At 34.8% G+C, this 21,403-nt stretch overlaps 3 protein-coding genes across 3 annotated transcripts; 2 read left to right on the top strand and 1 right to left on the bottom strand.

The window, feature by feature from the left end:
- The first annotated feature begins 1,699 nt into the window (after positions 1–1,699).
- On the top strand, positions 1,700–6,162 carry LOC147394624 (large ribosomal subunit protein eL8y-like). The gene is made up of 7 exons (XM_086454196.1): positions 1,700–1,810; positions 2,869–2,916; positions 3,313–3,514; positions 4,498–4,667; positions 5,418–5,546; positions 5,653–5,745; positions 5,843–6,162. Exons 1-7 carry the CDS (start codon positions 1,808–1,810, stop codon positions 5,972–5,974), a joined length of 777 nt encoding a protein of 258 aa, XP_086310322.1. The 5' UTR covers positions 1,700–1,807; the 3' UTR covers positions 5,975–6,162.
- A 148-nt stretch (positions 6,163–6,310) lies between these two features.
- On the top strand, positions 6,311–10,324 carry LOC147394623 (protein BREAKING OF ASYMMETRY IN THE STOMATAL LINEAGE-like). Its single transcript, XM_086454195.1, has 5 exons — positions 6,311–7,411; positions 7,922–8,051; positions 8,156–8,266; positions 8,934–9,076; positions 9,996–10,324. The coding sequence occupies exons 1-5, from the start codon at positions 7,347–7,349 to the stop codon at positions 10,102–10,104; spliced, it is 558 nt and encodes a 185-aa protein (XP_086310321.1). The 5' UTR covers positions 6,311–7,346; the 3' UTR covers positions 10,105–10,324.
- Positions 10,325–10,685: 361 nt separating this feature from the next.
- LOC147394622 (protein MICROTUBULE BINDING PROTEIN 2C-like) lies at positions 10,686–17,363 on the bottom strand. The gene is made up of 5 exons (XM_086454194.1): positions 17,025–17,363; positions 16,856–16,939; positions 12,856–13,200; positions 11,442–11,660; positions 10,686–11,029 (listed from the first exon to the last, which is right to left on the bottom strand). The coding sequence occupies exons 1-5, from the start codon at positions 17,211–17,213 to the stop codon at positions 10,829–10,831; spliced, it is 1,038 nt and encodes a 345-aa protein (XP_086310320.1). The 5' UTR covers positions 17,214–17,363; the 3' UTR covers positions 10,686–10,828.
- Positions 17,364–21,403: the final 4,040 nt, after the last annotated feature.

Below are 21,403 nucleotides of genomic sequence, written 5' to 3'. Positions count from 1 at the left end.
AAAGATCTTTGATCATGAATGATAAATGAAAAATAATATTCTCTTAATTTTGAACATTTAAACATATTTTTTTATATGTATTTCTGTGTTTCATTCAAAAAATGAAGAATGAAGTTGAGATTCTAATTTTTTTATGATTGTATTGTAAATTTTCATTTGCAACTATGATATATGCATTTTGGGTATTTTGATGAGATTTGTCGAGTATCGAAGTTGAAAAAAATGAAAATTTTGGTTCACATTACTGTGTTGAGTTCACTACTTTCTAATTTCTAATTCAACATTTTTATTGTTGAACTCACCACTTAGTGTTAATTTCACCACTCTTTGTTGTCCAATTCAATATCTAGTTACTATCCAATTCGACAATATTTTCATTAAAGAAAAACCATCGAACTCAACAGTATTTAAATGTTGAACTAGACAATAAAAAGTGGTGAACAAGACACTTAGTGGTGAGTTCAACAATAGAAATAGACAATAAAAAGTGGTGGACTCGATACGTGATCAAGATTTTTTATTTTTATTTTTTAGTTTGATATTAGGTAAATCTCCTCAAAATACCAAAAATGCGTAAGTCATAGTTGCAAATCAAAAATTTTAATATAATTAAAAAAAAAAAAATTAGAATCTTAACTTCGTTCTTCATTTTTTTAAATACAAATCATCGAAATAAATAAATAAAACACAATAATGTTCAAAATTAAGAGAATATCATTATCCGTTTGTCATTCATGATCAAAGATCATAAATGATGGATCGCAATCGTCATTGAAAAACTTAATTATGTGAAAAAGATGAGAAAAATGATAGTTTGGATATTTAAAAGACATTACAAGTGTGAGATGACGTCCAAAGACCGTTAAGAAAAGAACTTTTTACTAAATAGATTATTAAGAGATCACCCAAAACTTAGGATCTATTTAGAAAATGTCCTCCCATCAAGTCTTTAAGTAATTTTCCAAAATTATTGAGGATGACTTCACCTTTCTAGGCTTAATACGAAGGCCCTAACTTTTATTTTGTTAGATGGGTCGAACTGGTTTTAGCGGGTCAGTGGTTTGGATTGACATCCCTAGTAGAGACTAGAGAGAGAGTAAGACTGGCAACGGATCGGTTCAGTATCGAATTAGTGCAACTCCAATATCGATCCGAATTTTTTTAAAGATGTACCTAATCTAATCTGAATGGATTAATGAATATGCGAACCAAATCTAATCCTTTTTATTTTGTCCTTAATCTGAAACTGATCCAAACACATGCATTATTTTTAAATTATCAATGTTTAAAAAATATAAAATCATATAAAAAATTTTAAAAATCTATTTTCCTACTATAAATATAGAGGAAAATAAAAAAGACAAATATTTTATTTATATATATTTATATGAAATTAAAAATAAAAAAATATATTGAAATATGCTCGGATCGGATTAGGATACATCTGAAATTATTTTGGATCTAAGATTTTAATCCGAATCTGATTTTTCATGATTTTTCAGATCGGATCGGTTCGGACTGATTCGAACATCGGGTATATTTCGGATCATTGCCGCCATAAGCGGGAGAGTTCTCTTTATTGGTGTATTATAATAACAGGTTGATGTGGCAAAATAAATGTGTCATAACAAAATTTTGGAGTGTCAGTATAAATTCTCACCAGCTAAAATGACGGATAAGTCCCTAACTATTTAGGGTTTTACTGCTCTTGCAACAACAAAGACCACAAACCCTAGAAGTACCACTCTCTACCCTTGTTTCCGCGGCATCTGCTGAAGAGCGCTTGACGCACCTCTCTTCAATCGAAATGGTACGTAAAAATTTATTCTCTTTTTGATTCGATCTTCTACTTCAATATCTGTATCTCATTCGTACGGATTCTATGCTTGCTCTTCGTATCGATACCACTCTAAGAATTTCAAAATCTAGGGTTCTAAGACGGTTTCATTTGATCCGATACAAATTAACAGAACAATCCCTTTTAGTGTTTTTCCCCACTTACAAAGGATCTCACAGTTTTGAAACGAAATAATCGTTGCATTTCACTCTGTTTCTCGAATTTTTCTATGATTTAAATGAATCTAAGATACCCATTGAACAAAAGTTAAAATTTTTGACGCTTTGAGATGTTTGGACACCGTTATGAAAGATGTGTTGTGGTATAATTTCATAACGACTATGAAATTTTGGTCCCTTAAATCTGTAATCCAATTGCCTGGTCACTGACTTCGATATTATGAGGGATGAAAACATCGATAAAGAGGGATTTGCGGAAATGTGGGTTTAATCTGGTCTGTTAATAGTTGAACTTTTTTCAAACTTTTTGAAAAAATTATACCGTATAATGCAGTTATGTAAGTTATTGTTATTCTTTGTGACATTTAGAAACTTGGTTTGAGTTCCTCACTTAATAATGAGTTCAAACCTTGTCAAGAAAATTTAAATTGTACAAAAAAAAAATTGGTTTGCCTTAAGTGCTGTATAGATCCGTTGAAAGACTTCCATAGCTAGGAATGGAATCAATGTCTTTTTGCAGGTTAGAATTGCTAACTTCTAGTCTATCGTGATCCATTTTGATCTTTTTTCCAACCCAAAGGTTTGGCATCAAGTGACGAGTGTTCTGATGACGTTGTTATTGTGAATTTTTTTTTTCTTCCTAAATTCTTGAGAGATCATAGATATGGCCTATTTTAAGTTTATATGTTGATGGGCATTCACCACTAATGTGTTATTTCATATTTAAAAATGAAACTCTTAAGTGCAATATTGAAGGAAAACTCAGTATAATGTTACTGAATTTTTTAAATTCACTTTCATGTTTGTGGACTTTACAACTTTGCTCTCTTATCAAATTTATCCTCCTTTCAGGCCCCAAAAAGAGGTGGGAAGGCCCCAGTACCAGCCAAGAAGAAACCTGTAAGTTTTAGCTTCTTGTATAACTTTTATATAACTTCAGAAGAAGTCCTCTGTTGTCATTTCAAACCAAAGTGAGATCTTTGGTCTTGTATACAAGCTTACTTTTTATCCCTTGAAAGCATTTCCTTTAAGAGTAATTTCTACTGTTTTGGAATTTTCAAAGCAGTGGGAGTTTCTCTTTAGAGAAAAAAAATTCCAAAGTAAAGTTTTCTAAGCTTTAGTTGGTCGAGAAGGTATATGATGTTTAAATTTCTTTGAATGACTTCGATCTAATCTAAGTTTGAGAAAATCGAGCTGAGTTTATATGAGCGGTGTTTCCTTTTCTATAATATTATGTGTAATATCATTTGTCAACACTAGTTTCCAAATAGAGGGCCTTTTTTTTTCTCTTCATAGGAGAAGACTGTCAATCCTTTGTTTGAGAAGCGCCCAAAGCAGTTCGGGATAGGTGGTGCTTTACCTCCAAAAAGGGATTTGCATAGATTTGTCAAATGGCCAAAAGTTGTTCGCATTCAAAGGCAACGAAGGATTCTGAAGCAACGGTTGAAGGTTCCACCAGCTTTGAACCAGTTCACAAAAACACTTGATAAGAACCTTGGTAAGCTCCCATACATGTCTTGATTTATCATTCATGGTTAAATAAAAACTCTGAACCTAGCCTGACAAAAGCTTCTGCTCATCAAATCGAGCCCAACCCGGCCTGGGTTCTCACCTATGGTGCTCAGCTTGAGCCCAACCCGGGCTGACCATCATTCAGCTCAAGCTCAAATGGTGTTGGGTAGTTATTAGCATCTATTTAAGTATATAATGAGCAACTTCAATAGAAGGTTAGCACAGGTTAGCCTTCGACTCCTTTTTATTTATAATTATAGTAACTATGAAGGTCGGGTTTTAAATTATAATCTCAGGTTTGTGGTATTAGCAAACATGAACTTTACTTACCACCTTACCAAGTTGGCGCTTTTGGTCGGTTTTTTTTTTTTTAAAGAGAGACACTTTCCTTGCAAACAAAATCTTACTAAGGGTCGCACACACAGACTTTACTTACCACCTTAACAAGTTGGCACTTTTGGTCGGTTATTTTTTTTAGAGAAACACTTTCCTTATGAACAAGATCTTACTGAGGGTCGTTGAGCTCAAATGGATTACCAAATTGCCAATCCAACACCACATCCCTCTAGATTTCACAGAAAAACTCAGATAAAAAAAAAAATCAATTTTTTTTTTTTTGGCTTGATCCAAGGTTTTGAAGATGGACGGCTACTGAGCTTCCAAATTTAAAATTAAAATTTTACTGTGAAAAATAACCTATTTTTAAAAGTGCATTTTTTTTTTCTTTCAAGTTCATAGAATTTTGTCCTCTACATCCCCGTGGCATTGGATCATGTTTTTGGATGCCACAAGGTGAGGGCAACAACCCTTAGTAGGATTTGAAATCTTACTAAGTTAGTAAGGCTAGACTTTTTTGATAAGTACTTGGTAAGGCTAGACTTACTCTAATGGTTATGCATTTTGAAGTACCTGTTAATATTATTCTGTTAATTTCCTAGTATTCTAATTGTCTGACATTTTATGGTGCAGCAACAAATCTTTTTAAGATGTTACTTAAATATAGACCTGAGGACAAGGCTGCGAAGAAGGAAAGGCTTCTGAAAAGGGCACAGGCCGAAGCTGAAGGAAAGACCGTGGAATCAAAGAAGCCCATTGTTGTCAAATACGGCCTTAACCACATTACCTACCTCATTGAGCAGGTAACCTTGTTTTTATTGCCACTTTGTTTCAATGATGAGCATCTGTAATTGTTTTCATGATCGAGTGTGGTAATACTAGACTTGGGATCAAAATCCCGCCCTCATAAACTTATTTAAAAAAAAAAACTTAATTCTGTTATGTATCAAAAAACAGAGCTGCTATTGGCACCCCCCAACTTTTACTTGTTACACCTCAATTAAATTAAAAAAAATAAATCAATGGTTGAGAATAAATAAAAGTTGGGGTGCCAATAGAAACTCTCTCTATGGTTTAGATTTTTATTTGCTAGATTTAGGATTTTATATGGGCCTAATCCTAATTGTAAACAACTGCTTTAGTTGTGTTATTATGCTTTGTAATGTTGAGGTAATAACTTGAACAAAACTTTTAATCTTTAATTAGGGCACGATAAATAATTTTATGAAAGTGAGGTGCAATAAGTAAAAGTTGTGGTGCCAATAGCAGCTCACATCCAAAAAACTTAGTTGAAATTCTCTGAGAATTCCTCGCAAATATGAGATGCAACCAAACACTTTAGTTTAAGATATCTTTTTTTTTTTTTGTAAATATAATCCCGTGAATCGGTTTTCAATTCCAACTGCATGCCTACTTGTCAAGCAAACCCTATTGTTTTTCTAGTAAGATATCATACTGATTTTGGTACCTATGATTTGGATGCACTGCAGTAGCTTAGACTATTTATCCATGGCTTCACCAAAACATGACATATTACTTATTAATCCATGCAGAACAAAGCCCAATTGGTTGTCATCGCTCATGATGTGGACCCAATCGAGCTTGTTGTCTGGCTACCTGCTTTGTGCCGTAAAATGGAGATCCCTTATGCAATTGTGAAGGGAAAGGCGCGTCTTGGAGCGGTTTGTTTCTTTCTCAATTGTGTTGCTTATAGAAAAGCCATTTCTTTGGTCATTTTCCAAATATTCAATCCAACAATTTCATCTTTTTTCCCTTCAATTTAAGCAGATTGTCCACAAGAAAACAGCCACAGCATTGTGCCTCACATCAGTGAAGAACGAGGATAAATTGGAATTTAGTAAGATTGTGGAAGCAATCAAGGTGACACACCATAACAAACACTGATAATTGCTCATAGTTTTAATTAAATTTTCTGAAATTTATCTCGCTGAAATACGTATTTCTTTGCTATGTACAGGCTAACTTTAATGATAAGTTTGACGAGCACCGCAAGAAATGGGGAGGTGGCATTATGGGTTCCAAATCCCAGGCCAAGACCAAAGCAAAGGAAAGGCTATTGGCCAAGGAAGCAGCACAGAGGATGTCTTGATTTTTTAAATCGAAGACTGGCTTTAGTACTCGGTTCAAATTTCATTTTAGTTCTGTTTTTTGCCCTGGTAATTCTGTTGGTTTTGTAGTTTGGATTTAACTGCACTTAAGTCACTTACTGTTGCTAGTCCAGTAGAATGAATGGCTACACTTTTTTTCAGATATATAACAGTATGTTGTTTCCTACCATTCATTGCTTGGCAAATGATTGTTCTTCCTGAGTTTTGTTAGAGCATTATCAGAGTTGGATGCTAAAAGAGTGTCATGTGGGTGATAATGATGACATATTGGACTTCAGCTCACTTTATCCAAAAGGAAGTCGAGAGGACGATGACCCTGACTTCCAAAGTTGCTATTGCACAGTAATTACATGACCTCCAAAGCTGCTACTGTAATTACATCTCTAGTGGAAGGCATCTGATCTTCAATGTTAAGCCAATTTTACTGAAGCAATTATATTAATGTTATGTGTAACACCCTCACTAGTGCGCCACTGGCTGGACATGTGGCTTCAGATGCGTGTGCGGCACATGAGTTTGATGCACGTGGCTGCGGGGTGGAATGGCTGGTAGGGGGGGTGAAACTTTGTTCCACATCGGTCAGGAACTGTTTGAGATCCTAGTCTATAAGTGAGATTTGGACTTTTCATTATAACGACATGTTTCCCTGTAAGGGAAAGAACAAGCCGTGAGTGGACCCTAGTCCACAAAGCGGACAATATTGTTACTAGTGTGTGGGTCTTGGCCATCACACTATGCCATTAGGATTGTCTGCGATTTTGGAGACCCCTCGTACCCAACTTTTCTATTGGCCCATGTGTATTGAAGGGCATCCAGAATTTACAAAATACCCACATTGGGGCGTCCTTCAAAACACGTGGTCTCTATAATGCAGGTCTCCAAAGTTGAACTCATATCTCAATCTTTTGTTTTAATACGACAAGGTGTCCCCAAATTTAAAAGTGCAGATGAGAAAACTCGATTTCATGACCTTAGGGAGCATATATCACTCTAGTAGTTCTCTCTTCCATCTGAAGTGTAACTAGGCCATGTACCATACAGATTTGCACTATTTCCAAATCCATGGTCGATATGATGAGCTCAACCCTTTGATGATGCTCACGTGTCCAACATATATAGTATAGAAAATTTTGGAATTTCTGCATTTAATTTCATTTCCATATATTTCTATCCTCTTCATTCTCCTTGCTATTTTAAAAAGTAAAACCGACCTTATGGAATTAGAGAACTGTAACTCCTTTTTTCAAATTTAAAATACTCTACTGCCCCCTTTCTTTAACGTCCCCTTTTTTAATTTAAATCTCTCTCTCACACACACACATACACACACACACATACACACACTCACACGGCATGAACATTAGCAAGACTCAGGAGATGGAGAATACAGGATGTCTTCGATTTCAGCCTTCCTTCAGGTAACCAAGAATGATCTACTGTTACTCCACGCAACGAAGTATGGTGGGCAACACTGTCATTACCATTGATTTTGAATGAGAAATTCACGACCTGCCCTTCCGATCAAAATACTTTATATCTTGTAGTTTCTTGTTCATCAAGAGCTCACTTGTGGGTATATTGATCAATGGTTAGGAATAGCTTACATTCAATATTAGATGTGGCGCATCCACTTAAAATGTGTACCACTGTAGATCTTGTACACTATGGAGTTGGGTAGCTATCATACTCCAAGTCACATTTGCTCTCCACATCGCACTCTTTCCCACCGTTTGATTGACCCATATACACACAAAAATGATTGATGATTTCTAGCTGTTGGTTACAATCATCTTTCGTCAAGGGCTGAGTTAGAGTCACAGTGACCTAGTTTGTGACTATAGTTAGTGTGCCCCTATTAAAGCCAATGATGAAAATTACTCAAATCAATGGCTAGGATTCACCAACATAAATGGCTTGCCTCCTTTCAGAGATGAGGACTACATTGTCTTCTGCTTTAAAGAAGATGGGGACTTCAATGTTGTGAAGGAGAAGGAATCTGAACCATCCAATACCCTTGAATGTCACACGGTCGAACAACATAGGACGATCAACCGTAAGGTTTGTAATCCGGTTCAGAAGTTGAACCGGCCGGTTCAATGCAGTTATTGTCTGTTGCACTTCAAATATTTTGTTTACTAGTTGTTGGTTTTATTACACAACAGCTTATATATGGTGACCATGAGAGAGATGTTGACCAAAACAGCCAAGACCCTACATGGAGTGAAGATGAAGCTGACTTTGACCAAATAGATGAGAAGGAATCTGATGACAAGGTTTAGTACCTCTTCATTTTTCATCCTACTCTTGATGTTTGATTTCATAGTTCTTATATTTATTACAAGTAAATTTTGAGATTTTATATTGACACACCAATTTGTTTTATATTATAACACACCAATTTGATGAACATATATAACATTCCAAATAAGGATATAATAAGAAATGGGTTCAAAAAAAATACAAGGAAGAAGAAAAAGGAAACAATTGCATTCTGAAAACTGCCAAACTTCCATTTCTTCCTCGATCACTTTCTCGTTCTCATAATCAATCCCTTCTTGTTAGAGTAGAAACCCACCAGTTCCTATTGCCATTAAAAAAGAGAGTTTCTATTGTCACACCAATTCCTATGTAAATCACCAAAGAATTGTACACAGTTGGTGTGATGTTAGTAAAAGTTGGTGTAGCAATAGCAAATCTTGTATAAATAGAACTGTTATCCCCCCCCCCCCCCCCCCAAAAAAATATATAGTTTTTATTTGGTGTTATGAAAAAAAGTTGGTGTGTCAATATAAGCTCTTTAAGTTATTTATGGGGGCTGTCGCCCGATCAAAGATCGCCACTTGTTTTTAGCAGAGTGGGGGCCACAGTTCATTCATGCAATTTCAATATGTTTTAAGATTTTGGTTTTTTTTTTGTTGTTGTTCTAATGGTGGTTTCTAGGATGGAGAAAGCATATATTTTGATCCAGAGTCCCCAAGTAGTGGAATGAGAGAAGAAGGAAATGAAGATTATGTGAGTACCTCTCTTGAATCAAGCATCTCTACTCAGTCAGATGGCAGCACAAGCTCCTTTGCTTTCCCTGTGTAAGTTAAATTACTTTTATTAATTTATATGCTTAATTGGTCTAGCTGAGCTGATCTATACACGATTAAGAACTTTAGGGATGTTTCAAAGTGGATTGAAGTTTCGTCGTATTTTCTTTGAAGGATAATGCTCAAGTAACACTAAAATGTACATCATGTCTGTGGGGACATTTTTCTAACGTGAATATGTGTCAGAACCATAGATGCTTTTCATCGAGATACGAGTACGTTTTAATGTTACTCAAGCATGACTCTTCTTTGAATAATGATAAATTGACTCTCCCTCTGACAAAATTTAGCGTGAATTTTTTTTTTTTCTCAACATACACAACTGCACATATTTATAGGGATGTACGGTTGTGTAACCCGAGGAAAAACTTTGGTCCTTTCCGGACACTTGGGAGGAGTTGGAAAAGAGTGCTGATTTTCTAACTAGAAAGTCTTCACTTGGTTAATACTCGGCTGATGTGGCAGTCTTTTTTCCTCGGGATACATAACTGCACATTTTTATGAGGATGTGTAGTTGTGTTTCTCAAGGAAAAAGATATATGGTTCCGGGTCAGCCGAGTGAAGACTTTCTAGTTAGAAAATCACGACTTAATTTCTTATAGTGAATCTTTTGAATAAGAGTCGTGATAATCTGACTTCCCGTACTCTCCTGGCGTGGCACGTGCATAGAACTATAGATTTTATTCTTCGAGATACACAATTGCACATCCCCATAAATATGTGCAATTGTGTTTCCCAAGTAAATTTTTTTTTATTGCTACGTCACGAGAGTAGAGGGGGAGTAAGTCAGAGGGAGAGTCCGAAAATCATTATTCCTCAATGTATAAAGTTGAGGCCCTACCCATCATTAAGACCCTTTTAAACTTCCGTTCTAATTTCTAATATTGCATATGTTCTTGTTCTAATGCAGATTAAGGTGGGAGTGGAGTGGCAGCCCTGTAAAAATGCCAAAATCAGAAGGAATGCATCTCAGGAAGCACAGAGCTTGGCGTTTGGGTCTTTATTGTTGTAGATTCTAAGACTGGGTTTCACTGTTCCACAACTATTTTGTTAAAATTATGGATAGATTTTTGGTATCTAAAATTTTTGGCACATTTTTCTTTTCCCTAGGTGTGTGCTACCAATTTCTGAACCCAGAAATGATTTAACTTAACACTACTCAACAAATTTTGTGGGGGAAAAATACCTCAACTTCTTACAACCGATAAGAAAACCTAAAACTGGGCTTGGAAAAATTGTCTGACATAAAAAGTATTTCTCATATTTCTTAGGTTACATGGCAGCTGCAGAGGTTGGATCTGCACTTCAAGCAGAGATGCTTTGACTTAAATCCCTAAACTTTAAATAAGTCTTTTGTATGACGAATTTCCCACCTGAACTTAGATTTATCTTGTAAAAACTCTGGAACTTTTGCAGACTTGCACAAGACAGTACACACCATTCATAATCAATGTGAACTGATAATCTTAAACATTGAATCTGTTGATCTCTGTACATAATCTAACAGGTAATTGTTGTCTTCATCGTGACAGAAATTTTGCATAAACAAGAGCATGACAAGGAAACTTCGAAAGAGTTTTCTTCCACTCATAGATGTGAGGATGAGAAGGATAAAGAGTAAATATAACATATAAGAGACATAATTTTTGGGTCAACAAACAACAAAGTCACTGTAACAATTACATAATCTATATAAAACCATATCAAAACAGGTAATTGGAATGCATTTCAGTAAGAGGGACTCTAAAAAATTAGGTGGTTGTGACTTTCATTATTAGAGATCACATTCTGGGGTCTAAGAACGAAAGACTGAAGCCGTAACCTCGCCTTGGCTGCAATGGTCAGCGATTCCTCATCTTGATTTTCCTTTGCAGCGGCAAGGGCTGAGAGATATGCCTCTCTTGCCTCCTCCATTTCGTCCATGTCCATCTCATCCATATCATCCTGTAAAGACCAACTTTGATGTTCAGTCACAAATTGAGTATCAATCAGATAAAAGTATTTAAAACAATGTATCAAACTATCATTTATCTTTCTTAGAACAATCTTACACAATATAATCCTTACAATTCTATCTTTTATTCAATGAACGACAAATAAAAGAAGAAAAATACTGAGTGAGACAGGTCCTATGGGACCTGGCAAGTCAGCTGACAGAGTACTTGAAGGACAAACAAGTATTACAGATTTTTAAAACAAGTCAATTGTACATCTAAAGTCGGGATGAATTAAGGGTCATAATCCAACATCGAAACTAGGACAATAATTGGGAAAAAAAAATGAACCACATTATCTGAGATTTAAACCATCTAAGATGATCTTGCTATCTAAGTGAAAAAAAGGGAAACAGACTTACTATATATGGAAGCTGTCCCGAATAATACGGAGCAGTATCATAATTCTCAGTATAGGCAGTAGATTCATTCATTGTCAAGCCTTCGAATAACAACATAAATGTCGAAATCTCTCCTTGCACGGATTCTAGATCATCCTGTAACTCTTCAACTTTTCTATTAGATGTAGTTGCTTCCCACTGTATTTTTTCTAGCGCTGCTTGCTTGTCTGCAAGCTTAATCTATTAAAGAAAAAACAAACGATTAGTTTTCTTAAGCTGATTCTGTCCACCCACACAACAAATTTCTATATAAACAAATCAATACGCACATCTTGCACAGATATGGGTTGTGACAGCGAAACTTCAAACCGCATATACGAGGATGGAGCTATAATAATAGATGCAGGAAAAATGGATTTATCATTTGACTTCAGTGAGTGGGTAAAAGATGTTGAATGGCAAAAAGGAAAATCGTTGAGGCTGATTTAGAGTTTTAACTCCATTTGTGATTACTGGAGTATTTGGAAGGAAAGAAATGCTAGAATCTTTGAGGAAAAGGAACAATCTAGGCAGGATCTTTTCATTTCAATATTTGGGCTCTTATTCTCTTGGTGCAAGATCTTCAAAGAATTCCAAGGGATGTTTTTGAGGACTTCCAAGGATGGTGGGATATAGTTTGTATTATTTCTGAGACCTAGTTTGTTTTTGTTGTTTTCTTTTCTGTTTTGGGCAGGTCTGCTTGACCTTCCCCTTTTTGTTTCTTGTAATTTCTTTTCCTTTTATCAATAAAATAAAATAAAAAATCGTTATCGACACTAATGTTTGAGATTTGGAGAAGATGATGATAAAGTAAATATAACATATAAGCAAACATACTCACAACAAAGTGATTCTCAGAAATGGACAAAATCATAGAATGCCAAGCATAAGAGATGATCAGCAAAGAACAAATGTTGATTTGAAAGTATAGCACCAATCTCATAATGGCAAACATTTGATCCCAATTAAATTGATGTCAGTCATGATTAAGAGTAATCCATGAAGTCACTAGACCCGTGTGCGTGAGTGGGAGAGTGTGTGTGGAAGTTGTGAATAGATAGTAGTACCACAGTCAAATAACTCTAAACAATTAATAAATTCAATGTGGAAAAGCATAGAAACGATAGTAAGCTTTACTTTAGAATCCAAACTAAAACTTGTTGATAGAAGTACAGAAACAAAGCATCATAAATCTATCATTCATACACACAGTAGGAACTCTTATTATGTAATGTGTATAATATGGTTTCTCTATTTGTTCTAATGTCATATTCCTATTACCATAAAAATTTAGAAGGATCTACAATTGGTGATGAAAAGAACTAATGATGACACCACATTATTAAAAGGCCACACATATCACTAATAAAGATAGTGCAATTAATCGATAACATACCTTTGCATCAGAGAGTTGCAAATGAGCAGATTTAAGTAACGAGTCTTTCTCTGCAGTTTGGCGTTTCAGTTCATCAAGTTTGGCATGAACCAAAGCCATTTGATTCTTTGTAGTCTCTGCCGATTTCAGCAGCTCGTCTTTCTCTAATAGTTTGTTTTGTAGGCTCTCCACTTTTTCTTGCAACATTATCAACTCTTCCCTATCTTTTTCCACTGATGATGCTCTTGATGAGAATATTGAGAACTCATCTGCAGAGGCCTTTTTGCTCGGGTCATTGTCTCTAAGATCCTTCCGCTTTTTGGAGGGAATAGACTGAGCTAGTTTGCTGCCTTTTAGTTCACCAACCTGTAATGAACTAATAACCAACATAAAAATCCACTTGAATAAATTCATAATCAGCTACTACATATTGAAGATTTGACACTAGAACAGTATAGAATATGCAAAAGGTTGCATTAATTGATCTGCATAGAGAGGATATGATACACGTGTCAAGTACTGAGACTGCTTAAGAAATGCTTAAAGATTAGAAAAACCCATTTCATTATCACTATTAAATCATAAACTGTTTACTTTATTTTTATCAACACTAGCAGTGTAAGTAGTGTTGTAAACCAAATCTTTTGACTTTAAGTGGACAAGGTTCTACTCAAATGAATTTCAGTTACTTTTATCGGCACTTGCAATGTAAGCAGTCGTGTAAACCAAATCCTTTGGCTTTAAGCTGACAAGGTTCTACTCAATTGAATTTCAGCTACTTTGAAGGTTCAGCACATTGCCTTAAACGTAGGCCTGTCAATGGATAACCGAAATCCAAATCCGAATTCGAATTCGAAAATCGGATATTTTCCAAAATTTTTGGATATCGGATTCGAATTTGGATGTGATTGTAGGATTCGAATAGATTTCGGATATCACCACATCCGATTTGTTAATATCGATTCGAATGCCATACATAATAAAATATTATAAATATCTCTCTCTTCCTCTATATATATATCTAAATATTAATTAAGACAAGACAACACAGCTGTTTTCCTCTCTCTCTCTTTCTTTATAAGACAAGACATCTCTCTCTCTCTCTCTTTATAAGGCAAGACATCTCTCTCTCTCTCTCTCTATAAGACAAGACAAGACATCTGTTTTTCTTTCATTTAATATTTAAAATAATCTTCTTTTCAGAAGTCAAAGAGAATTGCTTGTTTTCCACGGTTTCACTTACTACAAAAATCATCTTTTCAAACTAAAGAGGAAAGACCACGGTTCATCTTCCACATACACTCATTTTTTTTCTCTTCGCCTCATCTCCCCTAAACGGTTAACGAACAATGACGGTGTTTTTCCGATGATCAAACGTCGATGTACTCTCCGACATGGGTAAATCTCGTTCTGCCTCTTCTTCTTCTCTCTCCATCTCCAATCTGAATCCAAAAATCCTTGATTTTTCCCATAAATCACGTTTTTCTTGAGGGTTTGCTTGATATAAATTGAAGATGGAGATTTAAGATGAATGGACTTGAGCAAATAACAAGAGTTTTTTAAACGAGTTGAAGATGAGGGATTTTGATACATTTTGAAGATGAAAAATCTAGGATTGAAGATGACTGATTGTGTTTGATAAAAAATCAAGAGTTTCACAACCACCTCTTCTGTAAGTTCAATATTTTTTTTAAATCAAAGATTTTTTTATTATTTAAATTCGAATCGAATATTTTCAGATATCCGATAATTCATTCGGATGCGAATTCAAATAGTGGTTAGTGATATCCGATCGGATTCAAATTTGGATATTACTATTTTTTTCGGATTCAAATTCGGATATAGCACTATCTGATGGGATACCTATCCGTTGACAGCCCTACTTAAAGGTCATCAGCTCCAAAATATCGACCATGTGGAAAACTAAGTGGTCAAACCCTGGATGTTCAGATTCAAATAATTGATAAGGAAACTTGAATAATATAGATCAGAAAATGTTGGAAAAAGCACTGCCGCACAAGAAAACTACACATTCGAGACCTGGATAAGTATCTGATTCTGCTCTCCCATGTTGATCTCTTACAAACAGACAAAACAATAATTCTCTTCATCAAGCTCAAGTCAAAATAGTGAAGGAACAAATGGAAAAAATAAAAATAAAAAATTAAATAAAGCATTCGCAACTATTTCCACTAGTGTTACGGCATTCGGGAAAATTGGACCATCCATATCAGACATTCTCATTGTTTAGTGCAACATGTAATGGAAATTTTCTTTTCAAAAAAGACACTCAATATTCTTTAATAAATATTTCATTAACTATAATGAAATTTGAGAGATTGTATTTTTTTTTTTTTAAATGGTAAAACTGGATTATATTGGAAGAGACAAAGGAGAATTTAAGTCAATGGGTGTCAGGACTAGTGGTGGAGAAAATCACTAGAGACAGGAAATGAACAACAAGCATGAAAGAAAGGCCACATCTTCTAACAAGGTTCCACCCACCTAAATGCCAGCTCACCAAAATGAGAACTCTTCAAATCAAAAAATAAAGATGTCAATAAGTAAATGATGGATCCTGTCAATGCCATCTCTACAACACTACCATCTGTACATACACACTTACAATTGGGGTAAGCACCGTACATGTCTTCCCCATAAGAGAGCAACTACTGTTTGGTCCTCTCTTCAAGAAGGCCCTCGCTCCATAATAGGTCAAGCCTTGCCTTCAAAGATTCTAGCATTGCCCTCCTAAAGAAGGGGGAAGCTTCCAAAAGATTTTGCATTCAGAGATGAATGCCTTTTGAGTGCAAACCTTCTAATAGATCTAAAGCTCTAACGGCAAACACACACTACATCTCAAACAGCTCGAAGAAACTCACCAAAAATGAGCAATGCCAACAAAAGATAATAGATTGATTCCTCCAATCTACACAAAGATCATCTATTTTGTAATCCCCCACTGATGAGGTGGTTGACTGACGATTTCATCAAGAAATGCTCTTCACACAAAGAAATGCCCCTAGAATACTGATGAGAGATCTCCAAACAACATTGCTTGGGAAGTCACTCAAATCCAAAAATGTAATCTGGGAATGGAAGGATTTGACTAAGTATTCCAATCGAGTTCCAGATCCAAATCCCACGAATATCATCTGACGAATGCATCTGTATGCCGCCAAGGTGTCTATTTCCCAATCACTGTCAACCCCAAACCCCTTTGAATGTATAACTCTTCAAATTCCCGTGCTATATGACATTCCAGGCATCTTGATGAACCGACCTCATATTTGCAAAAAATTGAGAAAAAAAATCACCTAAAGGATGGTGTGCCAAAAAAATTGGCGATTAATCGAAAAAAACCCTCCATCAATTCTCACACTAAAAGATCGCCGACCATATGGTGTGCCAAAAAAATTGGTGATTAATTGAAAAAAACCCTCCATCAATTCTCACACTAAAAGATCGCCGACCATCTGAAAAAACAATGATCTTTTCCAAAAAAAAGAAAAAAATCTGCAATATTTTAATCTATCCCTCACTCAAATTTTTCCGGCCGATCCTCCCATTCTTTTTTAATTTAAACAAATTGACTCCCCACTGAGTAATTGCCAAATCCGAATTTGGTTTCTATAACTAACCATTCTCCACAGACACAAACTTTGCATCCACTACCTTCCTCCACGATCAGTGGCTTTCTTCCCCTATCACCACAACTACTTCTCTAAAAGGGAAATAATCTTCTTCTTTCAGGAGTCCCATACTGAGATCCCCATTAGAGATGGATAGAGAGAGTTTATTGTTTTTTTTTTTCTTTTTTCTGCAGGCATGAACATCTGAACATGGCCGACAAAATTCGGCATCCGATTTGTTTTGAAATTATATTAATTTTAAAAGGAATTACTGTAGTTCAGATCAAAACTATAACCTAAAACAAATAAACAATCCACATTTCATTCTTAAGCAACCATAAAAAAGCAAAAATTTCCAAAAATGAGAACTCTTGCAGTCTTACTCTCACCTTCTTGGGATACGATTCTCTGGAAGGTGTCTTGGTGTAGATCATAGAAGCTCGACGAGTAAACGAAGTGTTAGCTCTCCGATCCTAATAAAATCGAGAACAAAAAACCAAAATTGAGTTACAGAAGAAAAACCCTTGAAGATTTCGAAGTAAAGAGAGAGAATATTACCATGAGAGATTCGACGAGTGGTACCATCTCGACGAGGTTCTTGTAGAGAACTCTGTCGAAATCACTTCCATTGCTACTAGAGAGAGGTCGTTGAGAAGGAGATGACTGTTGTTCGCTCGACAGCCATGATTTTGGATCCCCAAAGCTTTCGTTTTCCTGCAAATCGATGAAAGATTGTTGCTCGAACATTTCTAAGTCGGGATCAAATTCGATCCAAGAAACCCCAAAACCCTAATTTTTCAGAAAGAGAGAGTGAGTGAGTGAGAAACTTAGGGAGTTGTTGAAGACATTTTTCAAGATAACGTCGTCTTCCAGACACAGATCTTCCATAGAAATAGAGATTTTCATACTTCAGAGTAAGTTGGGAGGAATTTTTACAATGCACCTCGATTTATAATTAAACTACAGAATTGCCACTGTCTTTACTTGGAAGCTAATAAAACTTGCCATCATATTTATTTGAGGAAAATTCGAGCTCGTACATGTTATTAGATTAGGGGTGCAACTTGGTTAGGTTTGAGGCCAACTTGGAATCGAACTGACATAGGCCGGTTCCACAAAATAAGAATCAAAATCGAACCAAATTCCATTAGAATCAAACTAACCCAAACCGAATTGATGTCGGTTTGATTTGGTTCGATTTTATGGATTACCAATATTCTATGAATTGTAAGTAATATTTTTTTATGAAAAAAATAAACATAAAATTTCATACAATAAATCACAAATCTATCCATAAAAAGTTATTAGTTTATTCATAAAAAGATCACTAATTTATGTCCTAACACCTAAAATAATTCATAATAATTATTATATACATATATATTTATTTATTGCATAGGGGTTCGATTCTATACAAGCTTGATCTAAGAAACAAACCAAATTGATCGGTTCTCCATTTTCATAATCTAGAATTGAATTGCAACTTGTTCCAAACCTAACTAAACCGAACCAAAGTTATTGGTTTGGTTCGATTCTTGATTTGAACTGGACCAAGTTGCACCCCCACATGTTATGGAAGCTCAATTATATATATAGGAAAATGCTGAGGTAACATTGAAATTGACATCATTTTACACATTGTTGATGTGGATGTGTGTATAGAATCGTAGATGCTTTTCGTCAGATACAAATGAGAAGTATATATAGTTCTGTGCACACCAATGTGTGAAATGATGTCAATGTTACTCTAGAACAACTCTCATACATATTATGCAAGGCTATGGATTAGGTTGGGAAATTGAACTTATCCCAATTGATAGATGGGATCTTAATTTAACGGTTAGAATATATTCATTTTTTATACTTATATAAATAATAATGTTGCGATAATTTTATGTTAGATAGAGTATTTTATTTTTATGTTTTAAGAAAAATAGGGAAGAGAGGTGTATATGAATTTGGAAAATGCTGAAATGACACAGGGTATTTACTGTGATTCTCACAAGTCTGACGTGGGATGTGCACATAGCCATAGATGTGTTTCCTCGCGATACGAGTAAAAATCATCTACGGTTATGTATGTATGTCCACGTCAGAATTGTGAGAATCACAGTAAATTCTGTGTCACCCCAGCATGACTCATATGAATTGAAGGGCTTGAGTTTGGGATTTCGAATGTGCCTTTTTGAACCATTCTTCTTTGATATTATAGTGAAGAAAATTTGATCCACTCATGATTGTAGGCATCGTTGTTGAATCACATATATAAATCTTGGTCATAATCATGTTGAACAAGTATCTCCAAAATCGCAACAAATCGAATCTCAAAAGTAGGATCTAAATCCAATCCATTAACAATTGGACTAGGTTTGAAGAATCCAAATTGATATATTTAAATTGCGAGTACATTATATACTTAAACTATATATATATATATATATATATATATATATATATATATATATATATATATATATATATCAGATTGGGTCCTTATCAGATTGATACATGGTTGCTCTAAAATTGATATGATATGTTATTAGATTAGATTATTGATCGGAATCGTGGTAACCTAGTTCGGATTTAACAATTATTTGATAAGAATACTATAGAGGGTTACACGTATCCAGATACGAACAAAGCAGAAGGGTTGAGCAGAGTAGCTCTACTTTACTCAGAGTGGTACCTAAGGTAGCTCAGACTAGTTGAAGGGCAGAGTACAACATCAAATCTGCTTTTCATAGAAGGCCGAGTATGGTATAGTTGCGAATTACTACCAAATCAATCTAGACTTTTCAATTGTAGGAAAGATCCCAGGAATCTCAAAGGGAGATAACGTGATCAACACGAATCTCTTCCTTTTTGGGTAACTTCCTATAAGGGTAAGGGATTTCCTATGAAGATCCTTGGAGATCAAGGATCTTGTGGAGATATCTAATTCAAAAAGATCTATGAGAAATTCTATAAATAGAGGAGAATATCGAGTGGGAAGTGGTTCGCAATTTTTTGGAGGGTGAGAGTTTCCTTGATTTTTACTTATTGTATAAAGAGTCAACTTAATCATCAGAGAATTTTGGCAGGTACCACACCAGTATAACCACTCGACAGAGGGAGCCAGGAGCATAGAGTATCATATAGGAGCTAAGTTGTCAGAAGTAACTCAAAATCACCTTTACAGGTACAATTTAGTTAATTTGGATTGCTTAAAAAAATCATAGAAAATTATAATAAAATAAAATAAAAAATAAAAAAAAAACGATGATTTTTTTGGATTTACTCCAAAATTCATCATCTTCAACCTCCAAAAAAAAAAAAAAAAAAATAAATAAATAAACAAATCATATCATTTTTCTTGAGATTTGAATGTTGAAGAAGATAAATTTTGAGGTTGAAGGATAAAGAATGCTAGTTATCATATTCAGCAACTACACCATGACTTCTTTTTTTTCTTCATAAAATACATGTTTTGGTATCTTGATCATCCATGAATTTTTAAAACATCCGTTGGACATACACACCAACAATCAACTTGACGAGCTTGCTATGTTTAATAATCTTTTATTATGAGCTCTATGTATGAAATATTCTTTGAATAGGCTCCACGACTTCAATGAATATTATGGTTGGATCCAATGGTTAGAGTTAACCAATTCTATTGATTAATTATTGTATAAAAAGTGGACACTCATCCGTATGTCAATGGATTCAATAGAATTTCTATGCTAATAACTAGTGTGTAATGTGATTTTTGAGTGAGGGAAGAACGAAACCTGATGTTCAAAATGCTCGTGCCATAGACTCCAAAGACGGATCAATTTGTTCTTTAGCTCAAATAAAATGTCGAAGTAATATCGTCTTCTCCTTTCTTTACTTGATTCAATCAACGAAGTCCTAAAATCCACGATGGATTGATTCAGAAGAATAAAAAAACACAATGATTTAGGGATTTGATTACCCAAAAACAAAAATAAAAAAGAATAGATGAAATTGGGTAATACTCAATTCTTGTAATAAAGAGAAAAATTATCATTGGTTTTTATGGCTTTTGGGTCCGTTATTGTTATGCAATACATGAGAAAGTAACTAATAATGGATTAATACGAGTCAGTGGTAGTTTGGTAAATTTAAAATATGTTGAGGGCAATTTAGCAGATTAGAGAAAGCTATATTAAAGCCATAAGGCCGGCTGTCTCTGTTACTGTAATTTGACGTTTCTCTAATTAAAGTCAAATGGGTCAACGGGTCAACAGCCTCGTACAATCCACTCCACCGTTAATAAGCATAAACAAAGAGAGCTGCTATTGGCACCGCAACTTTTACGTATTACACCCCAATTTCTTAAATTATTTATCACCCCCGGTTAAGGAGTAGGCCCTTATAAAATTCAAAACCTAAAAATACAAATCTATCTTTAAAACAAGATGAGAGAACTTTTAATGGCACCCCAAACTTTTACTTATTCTCGACCATTCATTTGTTTAGGAGTGATGAATCTCCATCTCGTACGTTGAATATGACAAAATTTCGAGTTCAGTACACTACACTGTTCATTTTAATTTTCAAAACATGCATTCGTCATTTTTATAACTTACGAACTCGTGAGTTCGTCACTTTTAATATTTACGAATTTGTATGTATACCAACAAATTCATTAATTATAAAAGTCACGAATTCACTCGAAAGACATGTTTTGAGAATTAAAATGAACAGTTTATCAAAATCGGAATTTGGACATAAGTTGCACATGTTTTAGGAAAAAACCCTTTATTTCTTTTATTTTTAACTGGGGTGTAACAAGTGTCAATAATGGCTCTCAAAAGAAAAATGGTGCAAGGGATGTTTCTGGGTCGGTTCAGGTAATAATCAAAATCGTTAATTTTTTCGATTATGATTTGTGTTTGGTCCAAATACGATTCTTAAATAAACAGAACTAGAAT

Source organism: Akebia trifoliata, chromosome 9, assembly GCF_017979445.1.
Source record: "Akebia trifoliata isolate Shusen 1 chromosome 9, ASM1797944v1, whole genome shotgun sequence".
NCBI classification, from domain to species: Eukaryota; Viridiplantae; Streptophyta; class Magnoliopsida; order Ranunculales; family Lardizabalaceae; genus Akebia; species Akebia trifoliata.
The sequence above is the reverse complement of the archived record's forward strand: the minus strand, read 5'-3'. Positions and strand labels throughout refer to the sequence as shown.